We start from the raw sequence: 21,187 nt of genomic DNA, 5'->3' as shown, positions 1-21,187 counted from the left end.
AGCATAGGAAGAAAATCTAGACAATTTAGACAAATTCTGAATCAGATTGCTCCCCAATTGTCTTTAAACTAACTGACTTGCCTACTAACCAGTCATTGATTAGAACTGAACCTTGGGCAAAAGAGCTAATATTCTGTAGTTTAGGCAAAGCAGGGAATTTATTGAATCTAGCTTTGAGTATTGCAACACCCAAAGCCTCTGTTTCTTACATGCCTTCCCTCTGATTGCCTCTGGGTTAGCGTCATTCTTACCTAGTCTCCCTTGGGAAACAAGGTCGCTGGCAACCCCAAATCTACATCCTCACATCTCGGAATCTGCAAATCAAATCTTACCCTGTTTGATAATACCAGGCCAGGGTGGCCAGTTGAGGGGTAGCTCTTTGATTGGCCAGCCTATGTCATGTGCTCCTCCAGGAAACAGGTATAGCGTACAAGCTCATACAGAAAACACCAGGGTTTTAAATTTCCTTACATGCCCCAAACTAAGATTTTGAGGGATATATGTTTCCCCAAAAACCACAAGCCTGGTCAACACCAGCCTGCATTGTTGACTCAAACTAACCAACCTTAAGCCACAAAACCCACATCAGCAGGAAGTGGGCTGAAAAGCTATGCAGCCCCAAGAGGGGTGCGCCATGGATGCCCACTTCCGTGGTGGGGATGGAAGAGAATGACCAAGTGGGGACAACCAGGGCCCAAAGGAACAATCCTGGAGAGAAGGCTGTCGTCCAAGGAAGTTGCTCCACACCCTGGGATCTTTTGCAGTCTCTGCCTACCAGGATTTGATGACAGTGGCCAACCAGTGGCTGCAATGGGTTTCCATTTTTTCCTTCTTCTGGACGAGGGTCCCTACCATGTTATACTGTTCCTGTGTACTATCGTATATTGGGTGTGATGAAGCAGCTAACTTGTGTATGCCTTTAGAGGGCACTGAGCCATGAAGAACCACATCCAGATTCCATACTGCAGGCTGCCCATACCCAGATCCTAGGCTGGGAGCTGGATGCAGGCGCTGGGTGGAACTCTGGAGTCATCTCCCCCTGGGAGAGGACATCTGAAGCTCTTAGAGAATGAGGAACACAGACATTTGATTGGCCAAAGGGATGGACTGGGGATGAGACTGCTAACTGGCCCCTAATGATCATGATCTCCTCCTTTTATCTGTAGACATGGAAATCCTATCTGGCCAAGTAACTGACCAGTGGACTGCAGTGGACTGCAGGAGATGCTTGTAAGCAGAAGGGGTGAGCCCTGCTCTTTTCTGTTCCCACTGGCTAGATATGGAGGTGTTGAAACGCCTCAAACCACACAGATATGGAATACCTAGGGCTAGTAAAGCAACAAGATAGGGAAGACTCCTGGGCTCCCAGGCTGCGTAAGAAAGGTAAGAAAGAAAAACTTCTATCTTGCTTAAGCTAATCTCACTTGAAGTTTCTATTGCAACAGTTCAACCTATATGCTACAAATTACTCATCCTCTCCTCTCCTCCACACCCATGCGCTTTGGGTGGGACTCAGGAGGAAGAGCATACAACAAGGGAATCGCTGTCGTATGGGAATCACCAAGGGAATCACTGCCTCACATTACCCTGGCCTCAGGGTTTTCAGGATAAGTATGTGTCCCACTTAGAGCCAATGGCATGCAATAAGGAATTTCTCTGGGAGTCTTGAGAAAGAAACTCACTGTTTTTGCTAAAGGAATGTGGAGACTGAAGCCATCATCTTACACGAAGCCTGATATGGAGTCAGCCCCGAGGGTGACAAAGCCAGGATACTGAGAGAAGCAAGGTCCTAACAACATCATTTTGAGTTTTGACGCTAGTGAGAACTAAGGCTGGTCTCAACCTTTGACCGCTTGTCTAAGGAAGACAATAAATATTCTTCTTGTTTAAACTAGTTGGGTTAAATTTCCATCCCTTCTTAACAAAAATGACCTCAGTGATACAGTCCTCTGCCAAGCCTGGGAGTATTGCTGAGGCAAATGGAAGGCAGATGCCTGAGTTCAGCCTTGCAAAGTAAGTTAGGGACCACCTGATGCTTGCTTTTGACATGAGTTTGAGTAAGCTCCAGGAGTTGGTGATGGACAGGGAAGCCTAGCGTGCTGCAGTCCATGGGGTCACAAAGAGTCGGACACGACTGAGCAACTGAACTGAACTGAACTGATGCTTGCTTGGGAAAACGTAAGTTTGTTAGAAGGATGCTTATGAATTTGATCTTTAATCGGAAAGACCTCAGGAATAAGAAAGACAGATCTAGAAACAACCATTGATGCATTGCTTCCTTCCTGGAGCTGAGTGGACCATCTAATCTTCTGACTTTTCTCTGCTCCACTCTTTCTACCAACTGGTGCCCTCTACTGATGCAGAATTTCTGCTGTTTGGATACCTTGAACCACCAAGGCCCCAGCTCCTCCTGGTGGCTCTCTTAATGCTTCCTTCTTGCTTCTTCCTCTGCAGCTAGCTGGCTTGCTTCTGTGATCTGTCCAAACTCTCAGTTCAATCAAGAGGAATCTGATAGACATATGTGATCTTTAATGCCAGAGAAAACTCATAAGTTCTAGCCAGTCGATGAGCTCAGCACCTGGGCCAGGTGCCCTCTCCCATCCAATGGTCACATGATCTAAAACATGTCCACCTCCCGGCTGTCCCCTCTGCCAGGGCTATGGGAAAAACGGGTACCACTACTAATGTAACTCTGTTACTAGGGGTAGTCATGTGACCTCATTCTGACCAGTGGGATGTAAGAGGGAATCACCAGTAAGGACAGCTAGACATGATGACTTCAGATGCAGCAGCCATGCTGTGACCATAGAACAGAAGCTACATGATAAGGAAGGAAAGGAAAAAAATGAGGGAGCCTGGAATCTTGATGAAATTTTTGAGCAAGTGCCTTTCCTAGACTGCCAATCTCTGGGCTGCTGAGAACAGTAAACTCTTATGTCTTTGATCCACTGACAGGTTGTCCAGTATTTGCCTTTAAATACATTCCTTATTATTTACCTTCTCTATCTTTGAATGTTGTCATCGTGGGTCTTTAACATACAGATGATTCATGGGGGAATGAAAAGAACATGGGTTTTGGATCACTCAACACTGGCTTCAAATCAAGGGCTGGCCAATTTCTAATTATGTGTGCCTAGGTGGATAACTAGGGACACATAACCAAGGCTCTCTGAGCCTTAGATTTGATTATCTGTAAAATGGGAATAAAAACCCTTGACAGAAACAGCCATTTCTGAAGTTCCTTGCCCTCGCTCATCTCCTACTATAAGACTGAAAAATCAGATATTCACTTTCTTGGTCTTCCCTGAAACCAACATGGCCATGTGGGTCTTGCCCATGATGTATAAGAGTCAACATGCTAAGGGCTTTCTGATGAAAGGAGAGAAGTGAGTGAGTAAAGAAGCACTCATCCCACCCTGTTCTCTTCCTGCTTTTTCTGCCCTTGAACTTGGTCTTAGAGAACACCAAGCTTGGTGCTACAGTAGAAGTCTTGCAGCTTTAAGGTGACACATGCTGAGATGGCAAAGCAGAAAGACACAAGGAGCCTCAGTCTTGGATGATATTCTTTGCCAAACCAAACTGAGGCCATCTAACTCCAATTTCTTGTTAAGAAATACCATATTTCACCAATTCTTAGAGCCATATTCTTTTTCACACATAACACCTTTAAAATCAAGTCACATGTCAACTGTTTGATAATAAAGAATTGCTTCATAGTTTGATAGCATCTTTTCTTATGCAAAGTGGTATGATAGTGATACATTTTCATAATCAATGGCATCTTCGAGTTAATAGAGTACAGTAATAAATTTCCTTATGGTTTAGGACACATTTAACCAGGTTTTCTGTAAGAAGAAGCCAAAATAAGTCTTAACTGATAAAAAAAAAAACAAACCTACTACAGCATAGAAAACAAACTTACGGTTACCAAAGGGGAAAGAGGTGGACGAGGATAAATTCAGAGTTTGAGGTTAACAGACACACAGTACTATATACAAAATAGATTTTTTAAAAATCCACTGTGTAGCACAGGGAATTATAATCAGTATCTTATAATAACTTTTAATGGAAAATAAACTTAAAAAGAGTATGTATGTAACTGGTAGTTCTGCGTCATACCCAGGCCCACATTCCCACCGCCAGTGGCACGTCTAGTCCCTGACTTCCGTAAGTCTCTGACTCCCAATAGAGGGAGCGTAGCTACTTCCCAGCACAGCAGCAGATTGCTCTGGTCTCTGGTTCTCTCTCTGACATCTCAAGACAGAAGCCACAGTTGCCTGTGCACACCAACGGCCAATCCATTTCCTCCTGAAGCAAGCGCTCGGAGTGGTCCTGAGCTCCCTGGGCCTGAGGGAGAGTATAGCTACCCAGCCAAAGCTCCCTGGGCTTGAGGGGAGAGTTTGGCTGCCCACCTGCCCCTCTTGCAAAGCGTCCAACATCACAGCCTCAGCCCTCAACAAAGGCATCTCCCAAGTCCTTACTCTCTTCCACTCTTCCAGAATTTTCTTTCTCACTATGGGCCAGTTGTCTAGCTGATTCTCAGCCACTTTGGAAAACTGACATTATGGGGACTTCCATTTTAGTACAGTGGATAAAAATCCACCTGCCAATGCAGGGGACATGGGTTCAAACCCTGATCTGGGAAGAGACCACATGCCTTGGGGCAACTGAGTCCATGTGCCACAGCTTCTGAGGCTGTACTCTAGAGCCTGCAAGCCGCAACTACTAATGTTTGACTTCTGCTCTGTCTGAGGGCCAGCCTTAGTGTTCAGGGGACCTGGAGCTAGACCTGCTAATCAAACCTGACCAGCCACTTCTTAGTCTCATCACCTCAGTGTCCCTCACTTTCCGCCTGAGTATAATGGGAAAAAGAGACTCACAGAGCTTGCTTCCCCTCTCCCCAGTCATTCATCTCCTGCCTTGGCTAACAATTAATTAAGAGTGTTAGTTTCAAATATCAGAAATCAACTCATACTGGTTCAAGAAAAAAAAAAAGGTTTAATTTATTGGACCACCTAAGGATAGATGGCTGCCTGAACAGCAGGACCAGGGGCCAGACAGATTCATCAGGCGGCCTGCACTTCTCTGAGCTCCTGTCTCACATACATTCCTCCACACAGGTGCTCCCAACAGCCCTAGACTTAGCTCCTTCAGCTCAACAACACTCACCGAAAAAGGGAGGGATCCCACAAAAATTCCAGGATTGATCCTGATTAGCTCATGACTTGGAGAAGGCAATGGCACCCCACTCCAGTACTCTTGCCTGGAAAATCCCATGGACGGAGGAGCTTGGTAAGCTGCAGTCCATGAGGTCATTAGGAGTTGGACACGACTGAATGACTTCACTTTCACTTTTCACTTTCATGCATTGAAGAAGCAAATGGCAACCCACTCCAGTATTCTTGCCTGGAGAATCCCAGGGACAGAGGAGCCTAGTGGGCTGCTGTCTATGGGATCGCAAAGAGTCGGACATGACTGAAGCGACTTAGCAGCAGCTCATGACTCACCCCTGAATCTACCCCTGTGGCCTGGGTCATATGCAAAGCTCCAGAACAGAGGTGATCTGGTGATGTGGGGAAACAGAAGAGATCCACCTCCATCAGTTACTATGTGAACAAGAAGGAGAGAAAATTCTAGTTCTTAAGAAAGAGAAGGCAGGACGCTGTTGCCAGGACAGGAAAAAGGCTGCCAGGCAGGGGACGGGAAGCAGGGAGAACTGAGCCGGGAAGCCAAGAACATTCCTGGGAGGCAGCAATAAGCCATGGGCTCTGGTCTCCATCCTGGGACCCTGGGTGGTTGTCCTTAGGATGGCACACATTTGGAGCCAGCGCGGTGGAGTGCAGAGAAGGAGGGACCTTCGGACATGACAAGGATAGATACTCTCTCCAAAATCCTCAGAAAAAGAGGTTATGGAAATTCATGCTAGTTCAGTTCAGTAGCTCAGTCGTCTCCGACTCTTTGCGACCCCATGAATCGCAGCATGCCAGGCCTCCTTAATAACACCAGAGAATAGAGATGATGCAGAAGGGGGAACCCTCCCCCACCTCACAAAGAGGGACGTGGGGTGACCGGGCTGGAATTGACATAAATGTCAGAAACACAGTCTTCCACATGTTTCTCAGCATGGCCTTTATCCTGCTCTGGCCTCTCTGTTCCTAAGTGATGAGAGACGACGCTTCCTTAGACAGGGCTGATTCTTAAGGTTAATTAAAAGTGGCCTTTCTCATGAATCATCCATTGCACTGAATTATTAATCACCTGCAGACATTTTCAGGCCTTTAAACACTTGGACTTCCTGCAAACCTCCTTGGAAATGCTTTTTCCAGTGGAAATATGACTTCCTTTTGGCCATGGAAAAGAGAAACATTGTCTGCTGCTGTTTCAAGATTTCCTAGCTCCCAGAGAATCCTAAGCAAGACCTGAAAACAGGAAGCAGGGCCCGGACGGCAGCCAGAACCAGAGGCCATTCTGTTCTATGGAGCTGGCTCCAGGCCAGCCCGGTCTTAGAACCTCCACAGGACAGTGGACTGAGGGAGACTGACCACAGTGCACGTGGCTGTTGGCCTTGTTCACGGTCATCACCACAGGAAATGGTCCCCTGGGGCCTTGCCTGGGCCTTCAGTGGTCAGTGACGAGAAAGGAATGAGGAGGGCCTGGTGTCGGGTCCAGCTCCACCACTTATTGAGTGGGCAATGGAAACTCTTTGATTTGGTTTCCTCGTCTAAAGGGGTGGTCCCTGCAGGGCTGGCTGACACAGGCAGAGTTGAGTGGAATCAGGAGCATCAAGCTTTCATCCCGATACCCAGGACATAAGGAGCAACAGGAAAGGTGAATTACCTCCTGCCATCTGCTCTCATCTTCCGGTGGAAGAAGAAAGACTCAAAACGCAATGGGCTGGCTGGACGTGTAAGGTGCTTGCAGATAGTGATAGCAAAGTGAGTGCCAGACCCAGCAGCTGGTCTCCAGGGCTAGGCCAAGGAGCTCCTGTCAGACTCTGAAGGGTGGACCCAAGATGTGTGATACATGGACAAAGGTGGAGGAAGCCAAGAAGCAGCTCAGCCTGAGGGCACAAGTTCTTCATCCACCATTCAGCACTGCCTTGGCCTGGAGGTGGGTATTGGGAATGCTAAGATAAATAACACATGGCCCCCTGCCTTCACAGAAGTCCTGGTCTGCCCGGGAGAGTGAGCTGGAGTGACACTCACAAACACAGAGTCCTATAAAGCAACATGGCAGCTACAGGTACAGTGAAGATAGGGAAGGAGCTTCATGGAGAAGGAAGGAGAGTCATAGTACTTCATTCTGAAGGATAAGCAGTGGGGAAGGATAGTGGGCCCGAATATCTCAGGCAGGAAGTGAAAGTAAAGTGTTAGTTGCTCAGTGGTGTCCGACACTTTGTCATCTCATGGACTGTAGCCCGCCAGGCTCCTCTGTCCCTGGAATTCTCCAGGCAAGAATACTGTAGTGGGTAGCCATTCTCTTCTCCAGGGAATCTTCCTGACCCAGAGGTCAAACCTGGGTCTCCTATGTTGCAGATTCTTCATGGTATGAGCCACGAGGAGAGGGTAGTATAATGAGAAGGTATCCAGTGCAAGACTGCCAATGCAGGAGGCAGGAGATGCAGGTTTGATCCCTGGGTCCAGAAGATCCCCTGGAGGAGGGCAGGGCAACCCACTCACTCCAATATTCTTGCCTGGAGAATCCCCAGGGACAGAGAAGCCTGGTGAGCTATGGTCCATAGGGTCACAGAGAGTTGGACATGACTGAAGCGACTTAGTACACATGCACGCACGCATGCACACATCCAGTTCAGTAGCAGCGCTGCCAGAAACAGTTCCATCAGTCTGGACCTTGAGCATGGCAGAAAAATGGAGGAATATGGGGTGTCCATGTGGGTGAGAATGGAGAGAGGAGCCTAGAAGACATAAGCTGAGGGCAGGAGTAGGAGATCGAATCTAAACCGCAGAGAGGAAGTTGAGGAGGTGAGGCATAATGGAGACCTGGGCAAAGTTCTTGATGGAGATGAAGATGGATGGAGGAGGAAGAGCTGGCAGGACTTGGTGACTGCTTGGGTGTGACTGGTGAGATAAGGAAGCCAAGGAGGGTGATGGGGCCCTGGGATGGTATAGCACAGGGCTGGGAGAGGATGGGCAGCTCTAAGCCTGGCATAGACTAGCCACAGGCATAGCCTTTTCCAAAGCAGCTACTGCCCCACCCCACATTCAGAAGACCCCCAGGAAGCTGAGGCCCAACTGTGCAGGTGGCCAACCTGAGTCTGTGCCATGCCCATCAGGGAGGGATGGTCAGGCAAGTAGGACAGTTGCAGGTCAAGGGGGAGCCGGTGTGCTGTGGTAATAAGGTGGCTGCAGGGTTACCATCTGGGGGCAGAAGGGCCTTGCTAGCTGTCTGGTCCCAGCCTGGGAGTGTCGAGAGCTCCAGACAGCAAGAGGTAGGAGAATATAAACCATCTCTCCCTGAGGGCTGCCCAGACACTGTGCTCAGCATAATAATGCCTCCAAAAATGTCCACTCCTTAGTTCCTGGAACCAGGTTACTTTACCTGGAAAAGGGGACATTATAAATATGATTAAGTTAAGGACCTTGAGATGCAGCGATTATCAAGGATTATCTGTGTGTGCCCCATGAAATCACAAAGGTTCTTATAAGAAAGAGGGAGGCAGAACCTATCGTTAATTAATCTATGACAAAAGAGGCAAGAAAATACAGTAGAGAAACAGTCTCTGAGTGGTGCTGGGGAAACTGGACAGCTGCATGTAAAAGAATGAAATTAGAGCATTCTCTAGCACCTTACAGAAAAGTAAACTCACAATGGATCAAAGTTCTAAATGTAAGGCTGGACACTATAAAACTCTTAGAGGAAAACACAGGCAGAACACTCTTTGACATTAATCACAACAGTATCTTTTTGGATCTACCTCCTAGAGTAATAAGAATAAAAACAAAAATAAATAAATGGGGCCTAATTAAACTCAGAAGTTTCTGCATAGCAAAGGAAACCATAAACAAAAAATAAAAAGACAACCCACAGAATGAGAGAAAATATTTGCAAAAAAAGCGACTGAGAAGGGATTAATCTCCAAAATATACAAATAGCTCACGCAGCTCTATGTGAAAAAGTCAAACAACCCAATCAAAAAATGGGTAGATCTAAACAGACATTTCTGCAAAGGGGACATATAACTAACATATAAAAGTACATGAAAAGATGCTCAACATTACTAACTAGCAGAGAAATGAAAGTCAAATCAAACGAGGTGTCACCTTACACTGGTCAGAGTGGCCATCATCAAAAAGTCTGCCAACAGGTGCTGGAGAGACTGTGGAGGAAAGGGAACCCTCCTACACACCTGGTGCGCGTGGGAGCAAGGTCCAGGCTCAGGCTCTGTCTTTGGACACAACCTTCAAAGCCCCAAAATAACAAGACCCACCTCCTTCCCCCAAATAACTTCCTTTCCTTCTCCACTTAGAGTTTCTTTGAGGTCTAAGACGCCGGCACACCAGCTCCCTACAGGGAGGTTGCGCGGGTGCCGGAGTGCGCATCCTTGACGGGGCGGGGAACGGGTGCACGCTGGCTGAGGGCATTCTTAGACGAGCACAGCGCAAAGACAAGGTCGTCAGGGGCGAAAAGCCAGCATAGGAGGTTTTAGCTCTGCCCGGGGAGGCCTGGCCCTGGCGCCTTAAACGCACGGAGCCCCAGGCCCCCAGCCCTGAGCGGAGCCCTGGGGTTCCAGCAGCGCATGGTGGACTCCGCGCCCCTCCTGAGCCACCATCTGGGCCGGGCCGGGCGGAGCTGCGGCCTCTGGGAGCCGGCTCTGTGCCTCGCGCCATCCGCCGCTAACCCGAGCGCCCCAAGGCACCGCCCTCTACCGCCACCCCCACCCCTCCTTCCCGCTCAGCGCTTTAAAACCGCCTGGCAGCGGCTGAAGGCACAGACACAGGCGAGATCAAGCTCGGGCCCGCGCCCCCGACGGCCGGCTAGAGCAGCCCCATGGAAGGTAAGTGCCCTCGCCTCCCCTCCCACGCCCCCGGCGCCGCGCGGTGCCCCTTTGCCACCCTCTGGGGCGCTGCCTCTGCCCTGCTCCCGCTCCTAGCCAGGTGTGGGGATAGAGTTGAGGCCCACTCCTCGTAGATAGTTGCGGGTCAGGAGGTGTGGGTGTCTTTCCTTCTTACCAACCAACCCAGTCCTGATCCCCGGGTCGGGGAAGCCCCCGGCCTCAAGGGTGACCCAAAGGAAGGACATTCCTCGCCTAGTGCGGGATAGAGGGGCAGAGCTCTCTCAGTTAGCTCAGGGTGAAGCCTCCCGGGTCTGGGCAAGTGTGGGGGCAGCTACTGGCAGCAGAGTGCCAGTGTGTCTTGGTTTCTCACACTCGCTGCTCCCCGCCTCCACCGCCTCCCACCGACTCCCCTATATGTGGGCTTGCTGTGATAGAAGGCTGAGGGGAAGGAGAGGTTTTTAGAGAAAGTTACAGAACTAAAGCCAGAGCCCAACCTCTCAGCAGGTTCCGGGACCCAAAGAATAGGGCTCTGAATGCCACCCAGAGCATCATCTCTTCCCTGGCTTTCCTTAAGCGCCTGCTGCCCACCACCCTGAACAGGAGTCCAGGGAAGATGGAGGTTCTGATAAGAGAAGGCTTAGTTTCTACACAGAAGCACAAGGAAAAATGGTTCATTTGACCCAAGATTCCAAGTCCAGAACCAGACAGCTCTGTTCGGGGCGTTAGGACCTCAAGGGCAATGGCTTTTCCCCTGAGAAAAGCAGAGCCGAGCCAGCAGCGCCCTTCGCCAGCAGATACATGAGCACATGAGCTCTGCTTCTGTGTTATTCCTGGGATCCAACCCAGGGAGGTGGGTGCTACCCAGATTCTGTCTCCAGAATGCCCGTGGTGTGAAGGGGAGTGACTTTCCCCAGGCATCACAGTACTAGTGGTGTCTGCCCCCAGAGCAGGTGGCCCTGGTGGTTGGGGGCATCCTTGGGGGGCTGCTGCTGCTGCTGCTGTTGACTGGGGTGAGCTACTATCTCTGGAAGAGACTCTGTGCCACATTCACCTATGAGGAGCTGTCAGAGACCACAGCTGCTTCCAGCACACAGGGAGACGCGCTCTGCCCTCTGGATGCCAGGACCCAGGCAAGCAGGTGAGGCAGGATGTGGGGCTAAGGGAGCTCCTGGCCTTGCTTCAGGCCCTCCCTGTGGAGTTTCCCTTGGAGTGGGGTGGAGAAGGAAAGGTCTGTTTGTTTATGGAGCGCCTCCTCTATGCTGTCAGCAGGCCAGGAGCAATCACAAAGAAACCCCCCCCCCCAAAAAAAGAAAAAAGAAACCCCAGAATCTGAGCCACAGCTATGAGGCAGGTGTTATGAAGCCCATTTTCCAGCTGAGGAAACTGAGGCTCAATGGACGTAAGTCCAGATAGCACAACTAGGAAGTGGCAGAACAGGCATTCAAACTCAGGCAGATGGACTCCAGGAGCTGCGCTCCTACGCCACTCACCACGGCTGTGGGCAGACGGAGGAGGTGGCTGTGCGCGTCCCCTGGTGTGGGCCCAGAAGATGGTGCTCTTGCCTCCTCCAGCTCCTGCTGGCTTTTTCTCCTCTAGTTCCTGACACTTACACTCTCTGGGCTGAGCACTCTGAAGCCATACCATTCACCTGCTACCTATTTGTCATCTCCCTGCCTCTGGACAGGCCACCAGGCGTGCCATTTGTGGTGCCCCCTTCCCTCCAAAGCCAAGACTGGGTACCCCGGAGCAGCAGAGAGTGGGCCCAGGTCCCACAGGACCCCTACCCAGCCCTGGAGCTCCTGCCCCACACCACTGGCAGCAATCTTGGTGAGTGTGCCCACCAGGGCCTGCCCAGGGGTCATGGTATGCCCAGGCCAGGACAGACCCATCTGCTTTCATGGCCTGGCTCCTGAAAAGAGTCCAGATGGGACCCAGGATGCCAGAGTTGCCCAGTGACCACTCTTTCTAGGTATTTCAGTTTACCAATGCCTGCTGCATCCCAGGCTGGGCTAGGTATGGCTTCACGTGCCATTTTGGAGTTAGACCATGGCTGGGGGAATCACCCCATTTTACACATTAATAAACTGAGGCCTGGGAGGGTAACAGTGCCATGCCCGAGGTCACAGAGGCAGTAAGCAACAAATCTGGGGTTGGAAACCCAGTGTTCCCAGGTACAGCACCTGTGCTGGGTCCTCCTCCAGGATGATGGGTTGGCCAATCCAGAGAGCAGAATGGTGGAAGCTGGGCACACAGCTTTCTGCCCACCCCCTTGCTCTGGAGACCTCACTAAGAACCACCCAGTAATTAGCTAAGCCCTTACAATTTAAAGAGGAAGACAACAGGCAGCATTTTATCACTGAGACATCCTCTGGGACACCACAGAAAGGAGCCAGGCCAGATACTGAGCACTGCACCCACATTGGCGGCCCTGACCTCTAGGGGTGGGGGTCAGTCATGGGGGCAAGGGTTGAATGAATACTGTGTCCTCTGCCAGGAGGAGCAGGCCCGGATGTAGAATGCCTTAGTGCTGAGAATGCGTCCTGCAGAGCTGCACTAGAGAGAGGCTGTGTTTAGTCTGGAGAAGAGAGTGGGGCGAATGTGGTCAGGAGAAGCCGGCGAACTACCTTGTCAAGACTCAGCCAAGAAGGGCTGGGCAGGGAGGGGTGGAAGAGCCAGAGCTTGCGGTCCCCACGCCCCTGCCTTCCCCTGGCCTGCCAGTCTTCCCAGTCCCTGTGTTGTAGGAGATGCATGTGTGGCGGGGACCATCAACCCTGAGCTCTACAAGATCCCAGAGGACCAAAGTGAGGCTGACTTCCCTGAGGGCTGCCTGGGACGGCTGTGGTTCTCCGTGGAATACCAGCAGGAGGCCGAGCGGCTGCTGGTGGGCCTGATCAAGGCACAGCGGCTGCACGCCCCCTCAGAGAACTGTAGCCCCCTGGTGAAGCTCCACCTGCTGCCCGATGAGCGGCGCTTCCTCCAGTCTAAGACCAAACGCAGAACCACCAGTCCACAGTTCGACGAACACTTCATCTTTCAGGTATGACCTCTGAGCGGGCAGGGCCCAGGGCCCTTTGCCTCCTGGGAAGAACAGACATTGTGCAGGAGAGCCCAGCCTCCAGTGCTAACCAGGGCCCTGCAGCCCCAGGGGCCCCATACCACAGGCTCTACTCTACGCCACCTGCCAGGCCAGGGTGTACAAGAGCCCTGACCCTTGATGGTGGGGGAAGATGAGAGGCTGGAAGGATGAGGGGGCAGAGGGCTGGGCTCCTCCTGTACAGGCTGCCTGGAAGGGAGAAAGAGAAACATATTCTTGGAGTGCCCACTGAATGCCAGGCCCTGGCTTATGGGACTCAGGAAGGCAGCCAAGACCCTGGAACACGATGAGATTTCTGACATTGTCATCCATGGAAGGTGGAGGGTGAGACCCTCCACCCCCACCTAGGCCTCTTGGGGTGGGGACCAGACTCACTCGTCCTGTCAGAGGCCAGAGCAGGGCCCGAGAGCCATCTTGCGACAGGTGGTACCTCTGCAGCATGGGGGACAGGTGAGCTCAGGGTCCTGAGGTGATGAGGCACTGAGCCAAGCGCACAGAGGCCTTGAGAGCCTCAGCAGGTGACTGGGGCCCTTATGGGAAGCCAGCAATCAAGAGCTCCCAAGAGGCCTTGGACAAACATTTTTAAGAGCAGGGCCGGAAGCTGACTGGCAAGGTAAGGAGAGGCTTGTCTGCAACTGGGAAGACTGTGATTTCTACCTTCTTCCGGGGCTGAGCACTGAGAAGAGGGGTGGCATGGGGCCCAGCCCAAGGCCGTCCTGCTGGGCTCAGGCTGTGAGAATTCACAGGTGAACCTGCTGTTCTTGGAACCTCAAAATCCAAGGTGGGGAGGTTTGAATCATCCCCTGCCCTGTGCCTGCACCAACCTTACCCTGGCCTCTCTGTGCTTCCCTCTCTAGGGAAGAGAAAGAGAAGAAAATCAAATTTAATTAACCATCTGCCATAAGCCAGGCCCTTTGATTGGGGGTTTATAACCCAGAGAGTAAGAACAATTATTCCATCTTACAGGTGAGGAGACTGAGTCTCAGGGAGAGGACTGTTCAGGTGCCAAATTCAGATAGCAAAGACGGGGGGTTCCCTGGGCTCCAGGGTGGGAGCCTCTCACACTTTTAGTTTAGGCAACTCACTTGGATGCCTGTTAAATGGTAGATTCTGCTTGGTGGGTCTGAGTGGAGCCCAAGGTCCTGCGTTTCTAACAAGGTCCCGGGGGTGGTGGGTGCTGCTGGTTCTGGGACCACACTCTATGTGGCAAGGCTCTGGCACAGCCTTCCACCTCCTGGGGACACTGGCCCCACTGAGGCAAAGGGTCCCCTGAGGATGCCTGGGTTTGGGGTGTGCAGGTCCCTGGTTGAGGTACCCCTCATGGAAAGATTCTGTTTCCAGAACAACATATCACGTCATCCCATCCCCTGACCCTTCCTGACTCCAGCCGGGCCCTCGTCTCTCCAAGGTATCCAGCAAGAGCGTCAACCAGAGGGTGCTGAGGTTCTCAGTGTACCACGTGGACAGGCAGAGGAAGCACCAGCTCCTAGGCCAAGTGCTGTTCCCTCTGAAGAAGGAGACACTGGCGGGCAACTGCCGGCGCGTCCTCTGGAGAGACCTGGAAGCTGAGAGCCTGGAGGTAAAGGTTAGGGTCACCAGACACATGCCAGACGACCATGAGTCTGACCACCGTAGACAGCCAGCAGGTGTGGCCCAGCAGAATACTGGCCACTACCCCTACAAGTGCGACTCGCGGTGGAGGGCCCAGGCCAGAGCTGCATGGGACAGTGGAGGTGCACCTGAGGCTCTTTTGCCCTGGAGATTACTTGGAGCATCCTGGAAAAACCACATTTGGATTCCCATCCAGATCAGATAGCTATGAAAGTTGGCACCTCAAATGGACCTGCCAAGGAAATTACCCACTCTTCCCCCAATACCCCCCCACCCCATAAGGATGACTCAGAATAGGCCTTGGAATTCCCCATTCCTAGGTTTGAATCCTCAGCTCTGGTCCTTACTATGTGATTTTCAGCAGGCCCCTTCAACTCCCCAGACCTCAGTTTCCCCATCTGTAAAATGGTGGATGGGCTTCAAGGAAGGAGTATGGCTATGTCATGAGTACCCCGGGCCTGCCTGCCAGGAGGAAGGAGGAAGGCATGGGGGCCTCCAGCACCTACCTGGGGTGCTTTCCTCTTGGCTTCTCCAGGCTCCCTCCGAATTTGGTGACCTCCAGTTCTGCCTCAGCTACAATGACCGTCTGAACCGCCTCACCGTGGTTGTGCTGCGAGCCAAGGGACTCCGGCTCCGGGAGAACACGAGTTTTGTCAGTAAGGTTTCCCCCTGGGGCAGGGCCCAGCCCATGATCTTGGAGCCTGGAGTCTGGCCCTCATCCCTGGCCATCCGGTTTCTGCTTGCATGTGCTACCAGGAGCATTGCTGCCTCCCAAGCCACACCCTCCCTCTCTGCACAGCTGCTGCTGCTGCTAAGTCCCTTCAGTCGTGTCTGACTCTGTGCGACCCCATAGACGGCAGCCCACCAAGGTCCCCCGTCCCTGGGATTCTCCAGGCAAGAACACTGGAGTGGGTTGCCATTTCCTTCTCCAGTGCATGAAAGTGAAAAGTGAAAGTGAAGTCGTGTCTGACTCTTATCAACCCCATGGAGTGCAGCCAACCAGGCTCCTCTGCCCATGGGATTTTCCAGGCAAGAGTACTGGAGTGGGGTGCCATTGCCTTCTCCGCTCTGCACAGCTAGGGTGTGAGAAATTGCTTCCTTACGTTGATCCCAAGGCTGCATCCCCTTGGCCTTCACCAAGACCCCTAAGAACCCTAAGACCAAGCCTGCCCCTCCCTTTTCCCAAAGCAGTGCCTTGGCTCCTGTACTGTGCTGCCTGTCTCCAGCCCTGCCCTTCTGCAAAGCGAGGGCTCCTCCCAGGGCAGGGAGCAGCGAACAGGGTGTCCCTGCATGCAGAGCTTGACACTCAGCTAGAACTCAGGAGCTGGAGGAATGCAGACCCCACTCTGGCTCACCCTAAATGTCCAGCCCCATTGTGGGGCCCCCAGCAAGGGGGTGGTTGTCTGCCCTTTGTGTGTCTCTGCATTTGGGTCATTATAAGCAAGCTGGCATTCAGCCTTCCACTGTGGATTCAAAACCCATCTAACAGCAACTCCCCCCCCCCAAAAAAAATTAAAAACTTGACCTCTGAATGGGGTGCTTAAGGGCCCCAGGAGGCCTGGGCGCCCAGCAAGGAGGATCCACCCCACAATGGGGACGGATGGGCGTGTGGTGCCAGGCTGCAGTAACAAGGGCCAGCCAAACCTTGGGTGCGTTCAGGAGGCAGAGAGGAAGGAAGAGGAAGGGAGCCAAGCATTTCCTTGGCTGTAGGCAGTACGCTAATCAACCCCGTTTCCTCTTGTAACGCCCTTTGGCTGCAGCAGTTGTGAGCAATGGGGTCCTGGCACCCAGGCGAGGCATGAGCCCGCCCACCCAGGCTCCCACGGGCAGGAGGCCGGGCCCCCTGCCTGTCCCTCCCAGCCTGCAGTCTGTCCTGCCCCTCAGGTGTGTTTGTCAAAGTGTCTCTGATGAACCACAACAAGTTTGTCAAGTGCAAGAAGACTTCAGCTGTGCTGGGCTCCACCAACCCTGTGTACAGCGAGACCTTCAGCTTCAAAGCCGTCCCCGCTGAGCTGGACACGGCAAGCCTCAGCCTGACAGTGCTGCAGAGCGCCGAAGGGGACAGTAAGGCTGCCCCTCACTGTCAGCCTGGGGATTGGGCTGAGGAGGGGCTGCTGTGCATTCAGGAAGCGTGGACCCTTTGGAGGGAGCCGTATGGTTTCTGTTCTGTGCCGAAGGAAACTAGTGCTCAGAGAGGCTAAGATATTTACCCAAGGACACGGAGCTTGCTAGTGAGATAGCTGGAGCTCACACCCAGCTTTAGTCTGGTGTCATTGTCCACAGGACCCTAGAAAGAGGTTAAAGGATGGCCCCTGCTACTCCGTCCTGGGGCAGATCGCCAGAGAGGTTGGAAAACAGCATAGCTACTTGCACTGGCCAAGCGACCTGGTGCTCTGGGTCTTTATGTGCCCTGTGTTGCCTCGTGCCCTCTGTACAAGCCCTGAGGGTCCTGGGTGAGGTTCAGGGTGGATGAGAGGGTGGAGTTATCCCGCACTGCCCCTCACTCCAGGGTGCACGTCACTGAGGCAGAGCTGTCAGGTCAGCTGGTCTCATGGGTCAGAGCTTAGGCCCCTTCTCCACTGTGATACTTGGTAAAAGGCAAAAATTATTGTTGAGTGTTCCTGCTGAATATACAAGTTGACTGAGGGAAGAGGGCTTCTTTCTGGAGGGGCCCCTTCCTCCCTCAGCTCTTTGATGCAAGGCAGTTTGATGGCCCACCAGGAGGATGGGGGGCAGAATGGGTGCCCGCACTGAAGGGCAGGCTCTTTACTTGGGCTCCCTTCCCCGTCAGCTCCAGCTCCAGAGCAAAGTCAGGACCCCTTTGGAGGCTGTTAAAGAGGGAGGGAGCTGGCTACTTCCCTTAAGAGAAGGAGTGAGTGAGAGAGAGGGAAGGCCCTGGGGATGGCTTAGGTGAGGTGGCTTCTAAGCTTCCGAGAATGACCATGTTCTCCCTCCCCTGCAGGGAGTCACGAGCTGGGCCGGGTGGTGGTGGGCCCCTACATGTACACCCGCGGCAGAGAACTGGAGCACTGGAACGAGATGCTTAGCAAACCCAAGGAGTTGGTGAGGCGTTGGCATGCACTTTGCCGCACCACCAAGCCCTAACCAGGGCGGGGAACTCAGGTCTGCTCCAGAAGCTCTCTCTCCCCATAGCCATGCCTGACAGCCACAGGCTCAGACACTGCATCCAGCAACTCACTGGGCTGCAGAGTCAGCCTGAGCTGGGGGAATATGTATGCTGATGTATAGGAGAGAAGAGGGGACAAGAGAGCCCTGGCCTGGGCAGTGGTGTGACCAGTGGGTTACATCTCAGCAGCCCGAGAGGCCCTCCTTGACTCACTCTGTCCTTCTTTGCCCATGGGGCTGCCTGGACTTAGAATCCTGGCTCCTGGTCATCCATGTCTTGAATTGGACTGGAAACTCAGACACTGAGAAGAAATAGTGTCTTTAGTGAAAGCGTAGCTGTACATGTGTAGAGTGCCGTGGAAACTTGGAAAGCTGAGGATGTGTTAATGTTCAGCCTACACTTTTTTCTGCTGTCGTTTCTCTACCTTCTGCCTGGCAGAGAAGACAAGTTGTCTAAAGGGTTTACTTCAGTTGGTTCACAATAAATATTAGGTTGGTACAACAGTAATTGCAGTTTCAGACTGTGAATTTTAAATCATTATAACTAGGCTCAGATACATCTTATTAATAAAAATAGGAACCATTACAATCAACACATTTTTACCAATGAAAAATAAGTTTGTTTATTCCTGTAGCATTACAATTTGTGCTTCAGGATTCAATGAACTCTTGGAAAGCATTTTCTGCCTCCAGCTGATTGTGGAAGTGTTTTCCCTGCAAAAAGTTGTTGAGAGATTCTTGAAGAAGTGGTAGTCAGTAGGTGAGAGGTATACGGTGGATGAGGCAAAATTTCATAGCCCAGTTTGTTCCGTTTTTGAAATGTTGGTTGTGCGACGTGCGGTTGGGCATCATCACGGAGAAGAATCGGGCCCTTCTGTTGACCAGTGCTGGCTACAGACATTGGAGTTTTCAGTGCATATCATCCATTTGCTGAGCATACTTCTCAGATGTAATGCTTTCGCTGGGATTCAGAAAACTGTAGTGGATCAGCCTGGCAGCAGACCACCAGTGGCCATGACCATTTTTTGGTGCAAGTTTGCCTTTGGGAAGTGCTTTGGAGCTTCTTCTCAGGCCACCCACTGAGCTGGTTGTCACCAGCTGTCATACCAAATCCACTTTTTGTCACGTGTCACAATCTGATAGAGAAATGGTTCATTGCTGTTATGTAGAATACGAGAAGACAACACTTCAAAACGATGGTTTGGTTTTTTTTCCGGTCATCTCAGGAGGCACTCACTTATGGAGATTTTTCACCTTTCCAGTTTGCCTCAAATGCCAAGTGACAGTAGAATGGTCAACGCTGAGTTCATGGGCAGCTTCTCATGTAGTTGTAAGAGGATCAGTTTCAGTGATTGCTCTCAACTGGTCGTTGTCAACTTCCAATGGTCACCCACTACGCTCCTCATCTTCAAAGCTCTCGTCTCCTTTGCAAAACTTCTTGAACCACGGCTGCACTGTATGCTCATTAGCAGTTCCTAGGTCAAATGTGTTGTTGATGTTTTGAGTTGTCTGATTATTAACAACCTATTTTGCACTTGAATTAAAAAAAAAAAATCACCCAAGTCTGCTTTTTTCTTAACATCATTTCTATAGTCTAAAATAAATATAAAATATACAGCAAATAATGTCATTACCAAAAAACATAAAGTGAGAAATGCACATTAAAATTATGTGTAATATAACCACATTTATTTAAGAATGTATCCCAATATCAAACAGCAAATTTCAACAAGGCAAAATTGCAGTTACTTTTGCACCAACCTAATATAATAGAAATTTATGACCAACCTAGATAGCATATTCAAAAGCAAAGACATTACTTTGCCAACAAAGGTCCGTCTAGTCAAGGCTATGGTTTTTCCTGTGGTCATGTATGGATGTGAGAGTTGGACTGTGAAGAAGGCTGAGTGCTGAAGAATTGATGCTTTTGAACTGTGGTGTTGGAGAAGACTCTTGAGAGTCCTTTTGACTGCAAGGAGATCCAACCAGTCCATTCTGAAGGAGATCAGCCCTGGGATTTCTTTGGAAGGAATGATGCTAAAGCTGAAACTCCAGTACTTTGGCCACCTCGTGCGAAGAGTTGACTCATTGGAAAAGACTCTGATGCTGGGGGGATTGGAGGCAGGAGGAGAAGGGGACGACAGAGGATGAGATGGCTGGATGGCATCACCGACTCGATGGACGTGAGTCTGAGTGAACCCCAGAGTTGGTAATGGACAGGAAGGCCTGGCGTGCTGTGATTCATGGGGTCGCAAAGAGTTGGACACGACTGAGCGACTGAACTGAACTGAACTGAATATAATAGCATAGTCTGACAACTAGGTTGGGTGTGTAAGTGTGGAACAGTCCCAGGACGCCTGGACAGCATGGCTTGGAAGAGAAGGCTCTTGGGGATCAAGACTCACTGGCTTCACACCTGCAGGAGAATGCTGTGAACAGCCCGCCCAGGTACCAAGTGGTGGACAGGTTCTGGTCATCTGCTCTTGGGCCTCCCACCTCGGGTAAGAAATGGTGAAAGCACATGGCCAAAGCATAGCCCATAGGGCTGAAACCTTTGCCTGTAAGCCCAGCAGATCCATTATGATTGCTGTGTTGTGGTAGGTGTCAGTGTCAACTTCACTAAGATGGAAGTTCCCACAAACCATAGTCATTGATTCCCTGTGAAGATGTACTCAAAGTCACCAGCAGCCCCTCTGCTTGTCACTGATAACTGTTATCAAGCAGTTATCATTTTCACCTGAATACTACTAAGCTTGCAGATTCAAGCCTTGTTTCTGTGTAACTGAAACAACACTTAAGTGGTATCTTCTCTTTTATTACACAGTGAAGCAACTTCTGCAAAAGAAAGTAGTGAAATGTTGCCTCTTTGACTTCACCTCCAATCTCTGTCAATGCACAAATATAAGCCTTGCCGCTAGTGGTCTGTATGCACAGAATACCTTGTGTTTGCTTTTCCTTACATATTTCATGATTTTTAACATAACCAACACTGCAGTAATTTCTAACAGCATCACAGCACACATGTAATGGCATTCTCTATGTGTTTGTTTGGGACTTCCCTGGTGGCTTAGTGGTGAATAATCCACCTGCCAATGCAGGAGCCATGGGCTTAATCCCTGATCCAGGAAGACCCCCTGAAGAAGAAAATGGCAACCCCCTCCAGTATTCTTGCCTGGAGAACCCCATGGACAGAGGAGCCTGGTGGGCTACAGGCCATGGGGTCGCAAAGGGTTGAACGTCAGACACCACTTAGTGACTAAACAACAGCAGTGTGTTTGTACAGCCAGCTACTAAGATGGAATGGTTCCCCTTTCTCTTGGGGTCCCGAGACCACAGGTGCC

At 51.1% G+C, this 21,187-nt stretch overlaps 1 protein-coding gene across 4 annotated transcripts; it reads left to right on the top strand.

Moving 5' to 3' along the window:
* Positions 1 to 9,932: 9,932 nt before the first annotated feature.
* SYT15B (synaptotagmin 15B) lies at positions 9,933 to 20,782 on the top strand. Of its 4 annotated transcripts, XM_061405581.1 has the most exons (8): positions 9,933 to 10,015; positions 10,961 to 11,153; positions 11,700 to 11,842; positions 12,757 to 13,052; positions 14,518 to 14,688; positions 15,256 to 15,376; positions 16,605 to 16,784; positions 17,683 to 18,354. In XM_061405581.1, exons 1-8 carry the CDS (start codon positions 10,009 to 10,011, stop codon positions 17,823 to 17,825), a joined length of 1,254 nt encoding a protein of 417 aa, XP_061261565.1. In that variant the 5' UTR covers positions 9,933 to 10,008; the 3' UTR covers positions 17,826 to 18,354. The 4 variants fall into 4 exon arrangements, with proteins under 4 accessions (XP_061261565.1, XP_061261568.1, XP_061261567.1 ...); XM_061405584.1 differs by lacking the exon at positions 16,605 to 16,784 and having other exon boundaries at positions 17,683 to 20,782; XM_061405583.1 differs by lacking the exon at positions 10,961 to 11,153 and having other exon boundaries at positions 9,941 to 10,015; positions 11,612 to 11,842.
* The last annotated feature ends 405 nt before the right edge of the window (positions 20,783 to 21,187 follow it).

Source organism: Bos javanicus, chromosome 28 (genome assembly GCF_032452875.1).
Source record: "Bos javanicus breed banteng chromosome 28, ARS-OSU_banteng_1.0, whole genome shotgun sequence".
In the NCBI taxonomy this organism is placed as follows: Eukaryota; Metazoa; Chordata; class Mammalia; order Artiodactyla; family Bovidae; genus Bos; species Bos javanicus.
The sequence above is the reverse complement of the archived record's forward strand: the minus strand, read 5'-3'. Positions and strand labels throughout refer to the sequence as shown.